The sequence below is a fragment of the Sturnira hondurensis genome, unplaced genomic scaffold (assembly GCF_014824575.4).
Source record: "Sturnira hondurensis isolate 20B ecotype Veracruz unplaced genomic scaffold, ASM1482457v3 Scaffold0007406, whole genome shotgun sequence".
In the NCBI taxonomy this organism is placed as follows: Eukaryota; Metazoa; Chordata; class Mammalia; order Chiroptera; family Phyllostomidae; genus Sturnira; species Sturnira hondurensis.
Genome location: NW_028080037.1, coordinates 10,085,743 through 10,102,067, shown reverse-complemented (window position 1 = coordinate 10,102,067; position 16,325 = coordinate 10,085,743). Strand labels below are relative to the sequence as shown.

At 54.7% G+C, this 16,325-nt stretch overlaps 1 protein-coding gene across 1 annotated transcript; it reads right to left on the bottom strand.

The window, feature by feature from the left end:
* Positions 1-727: 727 nt before the first annotated feature.
* On the bottom strand, positions 728-12,416 carry HSPB8 (heat shock protein family B (small) member 8). The gene is made up of 3 exons (XM_037052216.1): positions 11,551-12,416; positions 5,621-5,684; positions 728-1,760 (listed from the first exon to the last, which is right to left on the bottom strand). Exons 1-3 carry the CDS (start codon positions 11,918-11,920, stop codon positions 1,601-1,603), a joined length of 594 nt encoding a protein of 197 aa, XP_036908111.1. The 5' UTR covers positions 11,921-12,416; the 3' UTR covers positions 728-1,600.
* Positions 12,417-16,325: the final 3,909 nt, after the last annotated feature.

Below are 16,325 nucleotides of genomic sequence, written 5' to 3'. Positions count from 1 at the left end.
CCCAGCTTCAGAGGGTAAATCAATATTGACCTAAGCCTGTCACGGCCACCCCTTTCTCTTTTGCCAGGGACTGGCTTCGGGATACACGTATGACCCTGCTTTCTGTTTTTGAATTTTATTTATTTTTTAATGATGGATCTTTATCTCATCGTTTCTGTGGGTCATGTCAGGTCAGATGTTTCACCAGGTGGGAATCAAAGTGTCAGCTGAGCTACCCATAAACCCATCGGAGACTCCTCTGCCAAGCTTCCCAGCTGATGGCAGGATCAGTTGCTTATGTGACCCAGTTTGGGGGGATGAGGTAAAATCAGTCTGCTGAGAACTCCTGGAAGAGATGGCAAACTGGTCAAAGAGAATAATGCCAGGAGAGAAGACCCTCTCACCCCTGCCTTCTGTTTGTGTGCACTGTCACCCGAGGATGAGGTGCTCAGAGCTGCTGCAGCCACCTTGCCCACATGAGGAGAGGCCTTGCAGAATTGTCAGAGGTGGCAGGAGAGAGAACTACGTTGGGATTTTGGTGGCATCACCGCTGAAGAAATAACTGCAAAATCACATATCTAGACTTCTTGTACAATTGGACAATACGTGTTTATGTCATTTAAGTCATAAGTCATTTAAGTCACTCTTCGTTGGGTGTTATTACTGGCTGCCACAAACATTCTCAATTGATATTAGAAAATCTAAGTGGTATAGCATTTGATTCTTCAATAAAAGAAGTACACGAGGCTAAGAACATCAGCTCCTTTATTATTATTATTATCATTATTATTTACTGTTATTTTTTCCTAAAGAACAGCACAATTCAAATAACAATGACACACGCATCCCACCTACAGACACACAATGCCACTATCCTGCCTGCCAGGCGGCCTGGCCTTTGCTTGGTTCCTGGTGGAGCCGTCTGGAGACAGCCCCCTCTGTAAAACCCCTATGAGGACATAAGGGACACAAGAAAGAAGGGACGTTAGCCAGAGGGTAAATTGAGGGGCTTCCGGAGTTCTCAGGGCCGGTCAGCTTGGGAAGATGCTAGCTTCGCCTGGGCAGAGGGCAGAAGGCACTCTTTGTTTTCATGTGAATCTTGGATAAATCCCATTGGCGGAGGTAAGACCTGTCTTATCACACCCTTTGCAGGCCATGGCTGCAGAAACAGTGAGGTGAGCCCGTGGACACCGTGGACCAACTGGGGGGGCAGGCACGGACATCGGGAGCCCAGAAGAGGAATCTGGCTGATGCGAGGTCCCCAAAGAAGAGCAACCCTTCCATCAGTTGCAAGGTAAGATACAGCGTGAAATATTATATCCTCTTTTATAAGCTTTGCCACTATTGAGTATACAACATTGTAATCAAGATAGAAAAGGTAAAGAAAGAAAAACTCCCAGCATGAATGCCTAATGCAACCGAGCATGACTTGCCAACCGCACCCTCTGGTGTGAAAACCTACTACACTACCCAGGGACTGGCTGAGTTACCCTGACCCCCAACATTTTAGTCACACTACATCTATGAATTCAGCTAAAGCAATGTATAATGTACCCTGGAATCAGAGAAGCCCGGGGGGTTGGGAGCAGGGCAGTGACAAGGATGGGCCAAGACTGAGGTCTCAAGTGCAGGTGACTTGCTGGCTGTCTTGGGGAAGCTCGTTGTTGAAGCTGCTTTCTCCAAACGGTGAGTAAGGGGGGACCTGGGGGGCTTCGATGATCAGCAGACCCTCTGGGGAAAGCGAGGCAAATACTGTCGCAGGGTCCACCTCTGCAGGAAGCCTAGGAGAAGCACAAGATTTTATTCATTTGTTATTTCAGTACAACTTAAACATTCTTGTATTTCTTGGAAAGAAAAATTTATATATATATTTGGTTTTTAAAGATTTTATTTACTTATTTTTCAAGAGGGGAAGGGAGGGAGAGAGGGAGGGAGAGTGGGAGATAAATATCAGTGTGTGGTTGCCTCTTGTGCGCCCTCCACTGGGCACCTGGCCCACAACCCAGGCATGTGCCCTGACTGGGAATCGAGCTGGCAACCCTTCGGTTCACAGGCCCATGTTCAATCCACTGAGCCACACCAGCCAGGGCTGAAAGAAAATATTATTGATAAGATCTTAGGCTTTGGATGCATCCAGTGCTGGGTGTGATCCTGGGAAGGTCTCTCAACTGCCCTGAGTTCTCTTCTGCAAAGTGGACGTCATAATAGAAAACTTGCACAGCATTTGAAACTTTCGAGCCCTCTGCAAGGAATCTGAACATGCTCTGCAAACGGGCACGTGCCGCCCCAGCAGTAACATACAGGGGAGTGGGGGCCCGCGGGTCTGATCCCAGGTTGAGGTCCCCCCTTAGCACCCACAGTTGACCAGCTGCCGGCAGAAATGGCCACCACGGCCTCCACTTTATAGAACCCACATAAGAAGTGACTCACAGCAGGTGACGCATATTCACTTGCCGTGTGCGTGACTGGTGGAATTAATGGTGAGTGACATAGGTGAGTCGGCAGTTTAAGGGGGTCAGGCTGGTGGCATGGCTGGACTTCAGATGCCAACATGCTCCGTGAGGCTTAGACCTGGCCACGATTTGGGGCGCATCTGAAGCATTTTGCAGTAGGTGACAGTGGTCTTGTTCCCAAAGCACATTTAAGGGCATCGCCTTCTTCAAGCTTTACCATCAGCCAGGAATGGTTCCTGGGTAGGAACTGATACGCCAGTTGTAGAGCGCTTTTAACCGAGACTTGGGGAAGTCGAATGGAAGCTCCACGAGGAAGCGAGCAAGTGCCAGAGACGGGGTTTCTGAACCCAACTCTGGCTCCAGTTCTGAGGCTGTTTTCGTGATTTGGGGGTCGTTTGGGGCAAACGAGGCTATCTGACACATTGGAAAACAGTCCCTTGGAATGCCATTATTAATAGAAATCATGAAAACAGGGACCTCTGAGCATTCTGTGTGCCAGGAGCGTCACCTGAATCGGCTCAGTTAGTTGTTAACAATAATCCCACCAGGCAGGTTCTGTTTCTGTCCCCAATGTATAGCTGGGGAGCTCGGGGTCAGAGAGGTAACACGCTTTGCCCAAGGTCACACAGCTGACTGGCAGCAGAGGGGAATGGAATCAGAATCCTGGTATCTGAACTCAGAGTAGCTGTGATACTCTACTGCCTCTCTGGCATCAGACTTTAGGAAAAAAAAAAAGGCACCATGGAGGAGGTGGGAGGAGGAGGAAGCTAGAGGTTCAATCACCATAGAGCTCCCAGGCCCAGTGGGCTGTGCCTGTCATGAGAGCAAGGCTACAGGTCTGGGTGAGAGAACGGGGAGTAAGGGAAGCCCATCCGTGGTCACGGGCAGGGTCCTTTCTGGAGAAGCAGGGGAACACTTTGCCGGGATCAGCAACCTGAAGCCCCCTGAGCTGCCTGTGCCCGGGGGACACCTACCAAATCGGAGCCAGGGACATTCACAAGGGGCCTGCTGAGAAGGAGGGAAGAGAAAGAGGGAACTTGGGCACCCCCCGAGTGGACATGCTGCTACAGCCCAGACAAGGCCAAGTGTTTGGCCCGACCCCTGGCTGCTGGGGATGGGCCAACTCCTTCACCGTTTGCATGCCAACCCAATGGACACCTGGTGCCACGTGACTGGGTGGCCATGGTCCAGAGTGCGGGCATCACAGGCAGGCAGCCCTGAGTGCTGATTCTAGCCCTTTCTGTTTGTGTGGCCTTGCGCTAGTGACCTCACCTCCCTGAGCCTGCTTCCTGCGGGGGAAGGGGGTCGAAAAAGTATCTGCCTCTTAGGGACAGATATCTGAGAACTGCGTGCCTGCCGTACAGGAAGTGCTGGATGGTGGAACAGGAAGTGCTGGATGGTGGAATAAGTGCCTGATTGGCGTTGGAGTCGGGGGTCCCTGCAGCGGGACAGCTGTGACTAATTTAGCACCAATGGTGGTATTGTTGAACCAGAGAATGTCAGAGCCCAAAAGAATCTTCTCGAATGTCCAGGACGCTATCACTTCTCCCATGGAGAAACTGAGGCCCAGAGGTGGGAAAAGACTTGGTCAAGGTCTTCGACCAGGTTGACCTGGTTTGGAGGTTTCGATAAGGCTGGTTCCCACGGGCCGAGCCCTGAGTCTACACCTGTGGCTAAATGCTTTGCACACATCCTCTTGTCCCCTGGCCCAACCCGCCCATGAGGAAGCACAGGAACAGAAGCCCTGTTCGTTCCCTGGGGCCAGGACTCCTAGTGCCCGGGGTGAGATTAAAATATTAACAATAGGCAGCTAGACACTGACCCCCCAGAACAAAAGGATTCACTTTACCGTGACGGAGGAGGGTCCTGGGGACCCTTCAGTTGCTGGGATGTGGGGAGCTTTGGAGGTTTTGGGACCAGATCGGGCGGGCTGGCCGGCTAAGGAGGGCCCTTGGGGCGCTCAGGGCAAAGGCTCGTCCACCATTGAAACAACCAGCCTGGCTCAGGTGCTGGCCCCCAGCAGAACAGCAGCTTCCGTCATGCAGCTTTACACATTTCTATCTGGTCAAGTAACTCCCGGCAAGATGTTTTGCCGGAGGCCTCAGAGATGGCGAAATCCATGAAAATGGCCTTCTTTGTGAAATGATTAATCCGCTGACTTCTTTCTGGCTCAGGCCCTTTCACGGCCTCGCCCTGCCTGTGACTCCATCAGGAGACCTTGTGTGAGCCCTTGAGAGAAACATCAGCTTCCTCCCTCTCCTTTTGCTCTTTCATTCCCCCTAGTAATGTCTGATCTTGGGGACGGCAGGAGAGACAGTGCGAAGAGAAGCAGTTTAGCGCTCGCCTTACTGGGAAGCGTCCACGGCTTCTGGGAACCCAGAGGCAGTGGTGGGTCATACACGGACAGAATCCCGACGCCTAGAGAAGCCTCGGAAACTGCCCTATGCAATCTCACCAGACTCTGGCCCAGGGCTGTCCTCGTCAGGGCTGGGGGTGGAGTTAAGAGTCAATAACAGCGACAATAACAGTAATAACAAGCTGCCATTTGTGACAATGTGATGCTGGGGGTGGATCCCTGCACCACGATCTCATTTTCAATCGGTGCGTCCATGGGGCTGGACCGACTGTCCATCCCTCTTACTGATGAGGAAGGGGCATCCCTGGTCCAAGAATGAGCACCGAGCCCAGAGTTCAGGGGTCACTTTGGGGCTGTTCTAAATTCTAATTTCAAGGGCCTTGGGGATGTTCACTCTTGGGAGACTCAGTTTCCTCACAGTACAGGGAGGGTAATGTCTTTTCTTCACACAAAGGTGACATTCGGCCTCTGCAAACAAAGGCCAGATGTAACCGTGACTGGACGAAGGCTTTGGGGCCAGAAGCGCTGGTGGTGGGAGGAGGCTGAGTAGAGAAAGCGTCATCCCGGGCCTGGGAAGCATCAGCGCCTTGCTGCCTCCCACTGGGGCCTCTGTGGGGTTCCAGCTCTGGGCTCAGCCTGGTAGTCTGCTGCAGCGCACAGCATTCTTGGCTGGGACGTCTTCCCCCTTCTCAGGGTGAGGGTTCAATTCCCTGCCCTGGGTGGGGGAAGTCTCACAGGAGAGAGACACCCAAGAGGGGACAGACCCCAGATCTCAGGTCCCAGGCACCTCCCTGCCCTGCACCCCCAACCCGGAAATCCATGGGTCACTTACTGGATTTTCTTTGTGAAGTTCTTGGACACGATGCCACCTTCTTGCTGTTTCTCTTCGTGTTTGCCTGGAGGAGAGAGGAAGGCCACGTGTCAGGATGTGGTCCCCGGGACTCCCGCTGTTGAGGACTCAGGCTGACATCGAAACTGGGCAGTGTCCCCGACTCATTGAGAGGTCTGGGAACTCCAGTTGTCTAAGCCTCAGATCCCTCCTTTGAGCCCACCTCCCAGGCTGTTGAGAAACTCAAATAAGACAGTGGGCAGGACAGGAGGCCTTGACCGCAGGTGGCAGACAATTACGTGTTGGTCTTGGGAAATCACAGACACTGGACCATGTGTTTCATTGTATCTTTTAAGTCTTGCATCTGATACCACTCACTCCCCTAAACAGCCCGCAGAGCCCTGCGCCTCACATCCCAGACCTGGTGGCAGGGGAACAGCGGGGCTGGTTGGCCACCCAGCTGGCCTCACCCCCAACAGGGCCCTTTCCCAGCTCCGGGGATGTTTCTTGCTCCCTCGGTTACCGCTGTGGAAACTGAGGCCCAGCGCTGGGTCCAAGGTCACCCAGTGGGTGCCTGGCAGCCCTGGGCTCTGAAACAGCTCTCTCTGCATCTAAGCTAAGTGCTGGGTCTGACGCCTCTCTGCCCTTCCCAGCTTCCTGTTAGTTCTCTGAGTCAGAGCACTTGTACCAGGTACTGAGAGAACCTCCTGGAAACAAGGCTTTGGCCTGTGGATGGAGACCACCCAGCCTCCACGGAAAGGCCTCTTCTCCCACAGAGCGCAGGGGTGGGGTTTTTCTTTTCTTTTCTTTGGGAGGAAAAAGATGAAATTACAGGAGGCGTGGGCTGCAGATGGCTATCACGTTGCAATTTATGTAAGAAATTCTGAGCCTCTTGGCCCTTCCTCATTCCTGAAGTGAAGTGTCTCCAACTTCTCTTTGCACAAAGGACTAGTGCCCGGTGAAGCCATTCGCCTCATCTGTGGGCCCACATGCCGGGGCCAGGGACCCTCGTTTACACAGGGGCCCCCTTCTGGGGGGCTTGGGAATGGACTGTAAATGACCTGGTGAGACCTAGTGTTTTGCCTTGCTGCAGATTCTGAAAAGCTGACAATTTATAGGTGATTACGTGATTAATGGCTTTTTAATGATTTCTTACTATCCCTTTCTTAATTTTTTGCTTGATTACAAGATAATGCATGTATATATAGAAAATGTAGAAAATTAAGAAAAAAATCAATTCAAACCACCCAGACTCCCACCACTGTGAGAAAACCACTGACATTTTTACATCCGTTCTAGACTTTTCTTTCGGTTACTTAGAAATGCATAAATGTTACATAGTATATAGATGTGTATCGTATATTTTATCAAATGAGATCGGTGTATACGATGCACTTGAAACCTGTCTTTATGTCTTGCTAACACATTGGTGTCATTTTTCTGTATCACGGCAAACGTCCTTCAACATGATTTTTAACGTTGGCATGGCACTTGCTGCGGGGACACACAAGGGCGCGACGTCACCAGTGCCCAGCGTTCGGGTGCTGAGACAGTTCCTGGCGTTGGAAAGAACTTCACTGCACTGGACATTCTTGTAGCTAGATCTTCACCCCCAGCCTGGCGGCTTCTCCGGCATAAATTCCGAGTTCTAGAATTTCTAAGTGTTCATCCGTACGGCTACGTAACCCGCAGGAAAGACTACCTCCCTCTTTCCCTTCCACCGGCTGAGCAGAAAGGGGCGCGTTTACAGGAAACGGCTTTGAAACTGCAGTGTTGGGCTCGCCAGAACATGCTATTCTGTGAATGTGCTGATGGCCTAAGAGTTTATTCTGACCTGCCAAGTCGTGACCACCAGCTGCCCAGCGCCCGGGCGGGTGGCCAGACGTGCAGTGTCTGTCCCCTGGTACCCTCCCCAAAGCCTGGGCCTCCGGAGGCCTGCCTCCCTTGGGGACAGGCCAGTGCCCTCTGACTCAGTCCTTTTGCACTCTTGGTGTCTGGGGGCAGCAGAGGAGGAGGGCGAGGAGGACAAGAATAATAATAGCAAACTCATAAGCACATTTTGGTGTCAGCCACTGTACTAGGCAACTCACTTGTATCACAATAATCTTAGAGAGCAAGCACTTTTATTACTGCTAGTTTGTGGACAGGGAACAGAAGTTCAGAGAGGTTAAGTGACCGCCCAAGGTCACACAGCGTGGAAGAGCTGGAGCCCAGGTTCAAAGGCAGGTACGTGGGCTTCAGACCTGTGTCCCTGCTCTGACATTCGCTGGCATATCGCTGCTTTCCTCGCAGCTGCCTCTGTTTATTGTTCTCTAAAGTGGAGGCGACAACAACACCCTAATTATTGGGTTGTCATGAGAAGCGAATGAGCATGAGTCACTGAATAGCTTTGTGTGTTGTGTGCAGGTAAATGCCTGTGGTTTGTTTTGATGTCTGGGGGCAGGACTGCGCCTTAGAAGCTAACCCTCCCTGCCTGTGCCCTGGAAATAAGGTATTGGGGTTCAAGGAGAGGCCCTCTGATCAGGGCCAGCTCCTAGATTTCCATGGGGGGGGGGTTCTTGGGAGGGGGTCACTGTGGCTGAGGGAAGGTGGTAGGAGCTCGTCTTGAAGCTTAATTTGCATGTCACTCGAGTGTCTGTTAGGGGCAGTTGAAGGATGGTGAGTGATTTTGAATCTTGTATTTCGCTCTCCTGTTTCCATTTTCTTTGTGGAAATATTTGATTTTGGTAAACAGAGAAAAGTAATATTATGTTTAAAAATGGGAAAAAAGAGAGAAGTCATCCGAAGGCCGGGAAGCTGGGGGCCCTGGCGGCCGCCAGTCATGGCTGAGCAAGCCTCCGAGGGCTGTGGGTGCCAGGGCTTCGGGGAAGGCCCTGGCCCAGCGAAGGAAAGCAAGGTCCTGTCACCAGGGCAGGCAGAGGCCCTGGCATTAATGTCGGAGCAGGGCCTGGGAGAAGGGGCCAGCCTAAGGTCTTGGGGCTTTCCAGTCCCTTCCTTGGCCAGGGCCTGGCCCAGTGGCCCAGGAAGGGGACATTTCTTGGCTGGTGGCGGCAGGCAAGTGGGGGGAGTGTGCGAGGCGTGGTGGAAATCTCCTAGCTCAGCATCCCCCGGACACTTCCCTGTCACTAGACACTTGTATGCGCTCAGCTAAGCCCGGGCCGTGGCTCAGAGAGTCCCAGACTCCACAAGAAAGCCCAGGCTCTGTTAAGTCGGACCTCGAGGAGACCCGGCTTTCATTTGGTTTCACGTGGCACCTTCTAGGGTGCTGGATCCCCTCCTCCCTCCATTTCTCAGAGGCCTGTGACATCTTAAAGCTCACAGTTCGGCCAATACCAATCCAGTCCACCTGCTCCCGGGACCAGTGGTAGAGCGGGGGGGCGGGAGGTGGGAGGTGGGGTTTGCCGAAGGCCACACAGTCCGAGGCAGGTCCAGCTGCCCTGACTGGGGCTGTGTCCATAGGCCTGGCTTTGACTTTCAGACCTTGCTGTGGGAAAGTGGGTGATCTCGGGTGAGCTACCCTCTCTGGGCCTCAGTTTGCTCATCTGTAGAATGGGTGTAACCAATCTACCCGTATTTCCCTAGAATTCCACAGGAGGAACCAGCAAGCCAACTACGTAGCCAGTGAGCACAGTACCCACACAGGTGCCTGGGGGAGACCAGGCCTGTCATTGTGTGGGGCAGGGTTGGGGGCTGGCTCTGACTTCTGACTCCCCCAGAAGTTGCTTTCACACGGAGCCTCTGAGACCAATCAGATTTGTGAAACCTCTTTCATGAGAGTCTCTATAGGCACCCCCGGAGTCCGTCAAGCCGAGGGAGCTAAGTGTACGCATGTGAGAATTTTACGACCCCAAAAGGCTCTGCCTCATTTTTTTGTCCCATTTGTCTGTCTTTGTCTCATTCAGGTTCCTCAGTGATCCCCATTTTACAGATGTGGAAGCTGAGGCTCCGTAACTCATTCAGAGCCCCTGGATTAGTAAGGTGCTTAGCGGGGATCTCGGCTTGGAGCTGCCAGCCCCATTTGTTAAGATAGAAAGGAGGATAGGGGGCAAAGAAAAACCCAGGCTGGACAGAGGTCTCCTGGAAGGGCTGTGGGGCAGCCCCCAACCTGGGGTGGAAAACTCTGGAACCCTAACTAAAACAGAGAGAGCGGTGATAACTGACAACTTTTACGGACGCCCAGGCAGGCACCATCATCAGCTCCGTTTCACGGACACTCTGCGTTCATTATAGCTGGTCTGCACACATTTAGTCTCCCCTCCAGCCTTATGGGAGCGGTATCACTGTGGGCCCCCCTCTGCAGGTGAGGAAACTGAGGCTCAGAGCAGCAGAAATGCCCTCTTGTTTATATCCATCTGGAGAGTGAAGAGTGGGGCCAGGCTTGGAACCCGGGTCCCAAAGACCATCTACCACTTATGATTTATCAGGGGTCTCACTGTGTGGCCGGACTTCTACCCACAGCATCAACAGTCAGTAACAATACTGACCTGCTGTGTTTCAGGTACTATATACAGACGGCGCATGCCTCACCTCATTTAATACAATAATCCTTATGCCCTGTAGCTCTTTGGACCCCAATTGCCAGATTAGGCAACAAAGAGAGAAGGTAAGACATTTGCATATCCTGCCCGTTAGAGCCGTTGTAGAACTCTGACCTGGCTCCCTGCACCACCCCCTCCAACCCAGCGGAGAGCCCTGCCCAGCCCCCCTCCATCAGAGTGGGGAGCTCAGCCTGTCTCCTGGCCCACCACACCCACCAGAACCTCCTAGGCTTATAATTCCGTCGGCCAGGCTTTGAAACTCCCCGGAACGCCTCCTTGCCAGGGCTTGTCCCTGCCCAGCCTGTGTCCACAGCGGCTTTTATTGATTTTTCTGGCTGGCAGAGCCTGCCGGGGAACAGCTCTTTTTAATGGCACTTTAATTGGGAGGGAAGCGACAGAAAGCTTCTCTTAACAGGGGCTGAGACTCCAGCCTCCTCTCTCCTGTTGCCCAGAGCCTTCCCTCCCTGGCTGGGACCTGCGATGGCAAGGGCCTTGCGCCTGGAGCTGAGGGCAGGCCCAGACTCTTCCTTCTGCTGACTCACAGCGTGACCTTGGGCAGATCCCGCCAGGGTCTCAGTCTCGAAGGCGAAATGGGACTAGACACCTCTGCTTTTCAGAGTGAGGGTTGCTGGGGAGAAGGAGTAGAAGTGTGTACGTCCAGCCCTTTGCACCTAGTAGGGGCTTAAATGACCAATTCCCAGACAGCCTGGATCTGACTCTTCGGTGGCCTTGGGAGTTACCTTCATCTCCCCGCGCCTCAGTTTCCTCATGTGTAAAAAGAGGAGACCAGCAGGACCCATGTCCTCTGGTGGCATTTTCTGAGATGCTACTGATAAGGCACTTAGTGCGGTGTCAGCAGGCACTAAGCGCTCGATCCAGGTTACCTTTGAGCAACGTTAAAGTGACCAGGAAGCCTCAGTTTCTTATCTGGGACTAGGGGTGCATTCTTCTCAAAACCTACGCTGGTTATTACCACTGTCAACACTCAGCGTTAAACCCGCCCTTCTGGACTATGTCGTAAGGCTGGGGTGCAAGGAGCCCCACTTCTTATTTGCCCCTTTATTCCTTCTATATCTGTTTCACTTCTCTGTATGAAATCCTCTGTCGAAACACCCGCCTTGGTTTCCGTTTTCGTGCCTGTTCTCTGAGTGACACAGCGCCCTGAGGCCCCAGCCCTGGGCCCCTGCAGCTGGGCCAGGTGACGGTGTCTCCTGGATGCCAGGAGGGGACAGTTCTTCCCTGAAGATAACCTCCATGGGCTGCATTCCTGAGCCCTGAAGTCACCTGGGTCATGCTGTCATAGTGTCCCCTCTAAGGAAAGTCCTCCTGGCTACTCCCCGGGGCTGGGGCCCACAACCCCCACCCCCTTCTCCCTCCCCCTGGACTCCCACTCACCAGAAACTTCCACGTATCTGTCCTTGGTCTTCACCATCAGCTCCTCCGGCTTGAAGCTGTGCACGTTGACGCACACTTTCCAGGGCTCCCCTGGGAAGGGCGGGGGGCTCCTGCTGTCAACAGGTACCCCAAACCTGGACGTGGCCGTCGGCATCCTGGGCACCGTGCCCGGCCTCAGGGAGCCTGGCCAGGCTGAGGAGAGTCGAGGCAGGGCCCAGTCGGGCCAAGAGGCAGTCAGGTCGTCGGGGAAGGGGTCCATGCCGAAGCCGTCATCCAGCAGGCTGCGGGAGGAGAGGGGCGAGTCCCGGAAGGGGTCCCGGCGCAGGCGGCTGGGGTAGTGGCAGGAGAAGGGCGACTGGCCATCAGCCATGGCGGCTGCTGAGCCGGAGCACAACACAGAGGCTCGGGGAGGGGGGGCCACCTGGCCAGGCTCACGCAGCAAGGTGATGTGGGTGGGCTAGCCTTCCAAGCTTCAAAAATCGCTGAACCATCCACTGCCAAGGGCGGAGGTGCACACCAGACTGGGATCCAGGCCCCCAAAGACGCTCCAGCCACCAGAGGTGACCCCTGGCCAGTCCTGCAGAATCCCAGAGAGCCCCTGTCCACAGTGCCTCACCAGAGATCCGCCAGCCACCGTCCTCCCAGGCTGTCCAGGCTCACGGCCAGGGCCACTGAAGTCTAGAGTGGAGCCAAGAGCTTAATAACCCCCGGGGAGGCGGGCCTAGAAACTTCTCCTGCCTTCTGGGATGGGAACCGTATATATATTGCCGCTGGGGGCTGGAGGCGGGTTTTGCTAGCGCCTCCTGTCACAGGAGTATTCGGAGGCGATGAACTAGCCCCGGAGAATCTGTGTGGGACCGGCTGCGCTCCCAGGGGCCTGGGAGGGGCCTCGGCGTCCAGCTCAGCCAGCCTCCCGGACAGTCTCCGCCCCCGGCCCCGCCCAGCCCTCCCGCTCCCTGCCCCAGAGCCCCGCCCTCCCGAGCGGGGCGCTTTAGCCTGGCTATTAATAACCCTCGGCCTGGCTGTAGGCTCAGGTCACCCTCTGCAAGTACTTTCCCCAGAGTGGGCTGCATCCTGCCTCCCCCCTGGGGACCTGCAGAGGGAAGGAGAGATTCGGGAGCCCGGTGGATTTGAAGGCGGTGGCCCTGGGTTGCAGTCCTTCCTTCATTGTCTGCTGGGGGCAGTCACATTAGTCCTGGGCATCTCTGAGCTGTCGGTTTTCCCACGTGTAAAGTGGACGTCCTAGCAGCCTGCTCATGGAGGCGACTGTCCCCACGCACTTCTCAGACCGGCGCTCCCGCCTCCTCAACGCTGAGTTCTCAGTTGCACAGTGTTCGCCCGAGTGCCAGGGCCGTTCCAAGTGCTTCACAAATATGAATCCACCTCCTCATCCCTCTTTCCAGACGAGGAAACTGCCGTGCCACGCGGTAACTAAGGGTAGCTTCTATCATTATGACGTCTGTGAATCATGACACTGAGCAACAGGTGCTGCGCCCACCGAGTGGGGTCGGCAAGGCTCCTTGAGCTTGGGTTCCAGTGTTTGGTCGGTCCCCAACAGGTGGGCAATCGGAGGCATGCCATTCTCCCTCCGTGGGCTTCTGGGTCTCGGCCCTGTCTTCCTCTCGGGGCGGGGTGGGGGTGCCAAGGAATTCAGTGAGTCATCAGCTGAGAAATCGTTTTGATGATAGACTAGGGCCAGCATGAGGCCGTTTGCTAAAAATAATAACAAGGAGAACAGCATCAGTCTCATCCTGTCCGTCTGCCTCCCTTGTGCCTGCCTGCCTGCCGGCCGGGGGCTGTGGAAGCAGCTGCAAAGGGTAATCCCTTAGGCTCTCACCACAACAGGGGGGTGCCACCGCCCCTCTTTTGCAGGTGAGGAAACAGAGGCGCACAGTTTGGCCCCGTGCATGCAGCTGTGGGGCGTCAGGCCTGGGAGGGGACGAGGGTGGTTCTGAATCCCTGACCCACGCTCCGCCGAGTGACCCAGGCCCCCACCGGCCTCCACCTTCCAGGTGAGAGGGGGAGATTGAGGCCCACCCCCTGCCCCACCACCCCTCCACCGCAATAGCTCAGTGACTGGGTCCCCACTTGACTCAGGGTGAGATCATCAGGCTAGAAGCTCCAGGCTGACGTCACAACTGGGCCAAGAAGCCTCAGCTCTCTCTGTAATCCGTGCTCTGGCGAGGCTGGCTGAGTGTGGAGCCAGGAGGGGAGGGTGGCCTGGTGCCCCAGAGGGGAAAGCTGTCCTGCCCGGGGCCTGGGCTGGGTCCAGGTGGGTTTGTCTGTGGATCCGAGGGAGTGGTGTGTTTTTGCTGGGATTGTTGATGGGCGAGTCTTCAGGTGGGATTATTTGGGAAGACCCCCTTCCTCTCCGGGCCTCCCTTCCACAGCCCTGCGGAGCCTGGGGGGAAAGGGCGGACACAACCTCAGTGGCCTGATCCTTCTCAGAGGCCCTGCGGGGCAGGGGAGGGTGGGGCAGGGTGCGCAGCTGGGAAACAGACGTGTGCATCATCAGCATTTTTCTGGCACTTTCCAGGTGCCGGGTTCTATTCTGAGCACTTTAAGTTTATGTGTATTAACTCACCCACCCCTCCCATGACCCTACAAGGCAGGGACTGTCATCATTCCCATTTTACAGATGAGGAGACCGAGACACAGCCCGACTTGCCTGTGCACACACCATGTTGTGCTGTGTATATCGCACAGTTTTTGCCACAGTTTTGAGGGGAAAATATGGATGTGCGTTGCACTTGGGTATTACTACTTCCGTATCAATATAAATGGTTCTACCTGAAATGTGGGTGCAGGTTATACACGGCAAAATACGTAGTCTCCTAAGCAGCAGAGTTGGCATTTGAACTTGGACTGTTTGGCTCTTGACCCCTCGGCTGTACCGCTTCTTAGAGGCGTGGTCACATGTTTCCTGAGCACTGACTGTGTACCAGGTCCGGTGCTCAGCACCTTTGTTTATAACCCACTGGATTCTCATGGTTCAGAGAGGTAACGCTACCTACCCAGGGCCACACAGCTGGCTGAGGATCCGCACCTGAGCCAGTGGGACTGGGGGGGCCCACGGCAGCAACCAGAATGGGACTGTATTGCCCAGGTCTTGCCCCATGATCCACGGCCTCACTTGCTGTCCCCTGCGCCATGGGACACTGGCTGCATTGTGGGGACAGGCCAGCCTTCTGCTTGGGGAAGCTGGGAAGGGAGATGGATGCTCCCTGCTGGCCCAGCCCCCGGCAGAGGAGCTGGCTATCACAAGAGGAGACAGGTCAATAAACCCCCTGGGCCATCACCAGGTGACAGCACAGGGCCAGGCCCGGGAGAGGCCAGCAAGGGCAGGGAGCCTCCCGCCCGTTCTCCTAGGGAAGGAGAGACCCTGGGGAGGGTGTGGGGCACATCAAATCCCAGGCCTGGAACGGGGGCTCTTTTGGCTATCACCCTGTGGGGGCTTTCACACGAGAAGGACCGCAGTTAATCCTCAAACAGACCACTCTGGGTGAGGGTGATGTCACCCTGCATTCTGGACAGGAGGGCCCGGGATGAGAGGCCGAAGGTCACACAGGTAGTGCTGGGCAGGCCAGACACAAGCTTGTGGACCGCCCAGTTCCGAGCCTCTGCTTCCCACCGCAGTCAGGAACCCCTGTTCCCTCCCTCCCACCTCCCTCCCTTTCACCTGCGGTCCAGCCATGGCAGTGCAGGGGCCGGAAGGGCTGAGCCCCAGGATTCTGTGACCCCCAGGGAGACACAGCTGTCTGCATGGTGGCATTGTGGCATCCTGTTTTATCTACAGTTATAGGGGTTTGGAACTCTTTTCCTGGGCACAGGGACAATCCTGGTGGCCTCCAATTCCCTTGGTCTCCAGGTTCATGGTCTAACCCAGAGCTGGCAGCACACTCACCAGCCAAGGGGGGCGAATCCGCTCACGCCTTTTTCCTTCCTTTTCTCAGACCCCCTTCAGTGACGCTCCTGGCATTGCCAGCGTGCTTGGCTCCCTGAGGGTAGCATTCTGCCTGTCTTGTGCACAGAAGTAGCCCCCCACCCAACCTCGCCTAGAAGGGTGCCGGGTGCACTGCAGGAGCCTAGCAGACCCAGGCAGAGTAGATGTGTCAGCAACCCTGCATCTGAATAGCCTCACCCACACGGAACAGACTCCACGCACGAGAACACTGGAATAGTGACTGAAATTCCTCAGGGCTCAGAAGGGGCCAACCACCAAGCCTAATGCTTCCCAAGCAGGTTTTTATTCAGCCTTCACCACAGCACCCCCTCTCCCACAGAGGACCCCGTTGTCATCACCCCCTTTTACAGATGAGGAAACTGAGGCTCAGGACATGGCACGACTTGTTCAAGGCCACCTGCTTGTGGGTTCTGAACCCAGGAGTGTTTGAACTTCAAGACTAGCGCCCTGACTTGTTCCGTGTACCCACACAAAAACAAATGACTAACAAATACAGTGAAATAAAGCACCCACAGGGTCCCTCCCGAAACAAGTCTACGCCCTCACGCTCCTGTGAAGGTGATGCTTATTTACTGAGCCCTCGTGTCCTCCTACTATTGCCTCCAAAATTCTCTCCAGGGGGTCACGTCCTCCGACCACCTCCACGGATAATTATAATAATCACAGTAACAATAAACATAGCAAAGATTGAATGTTTTGTACCAGCTGTATTTTGCAGATGCCAACTTATTTAATCCTCACCCAAGTTGCTCCGAGGTAGGTTTATTATCTCCACTCGCAGGTGATAATATTGAGGCACAGAGAGGTTAAA

Excerpts from the sequence above, each read along its gene's own strand:
- HSPB8 (XM_037052216.1), bottom strand. The coding sequence starts at position 11,920 with ATGGCTGATGGCCAGTCGCCCTTCTCCTGCCACTACCCCAGCCGCCTG. Across the intron at positions 5,685-11,550 it reads CAGATACGTGGAAGTTTCTG|GCAAACACGAAGAGAAACAG; the intron begins GTGAGTGGGAGT and ends TCTCTCCTCCAG. Across the intron at positions 1,761-5,620 it reads AACTTCACAAAGAAAATCCA|GCTTCCTGCAGAGGTGGACC; the intron begins GTAAGTGACCCA and ends TGCTTCTCCTAG.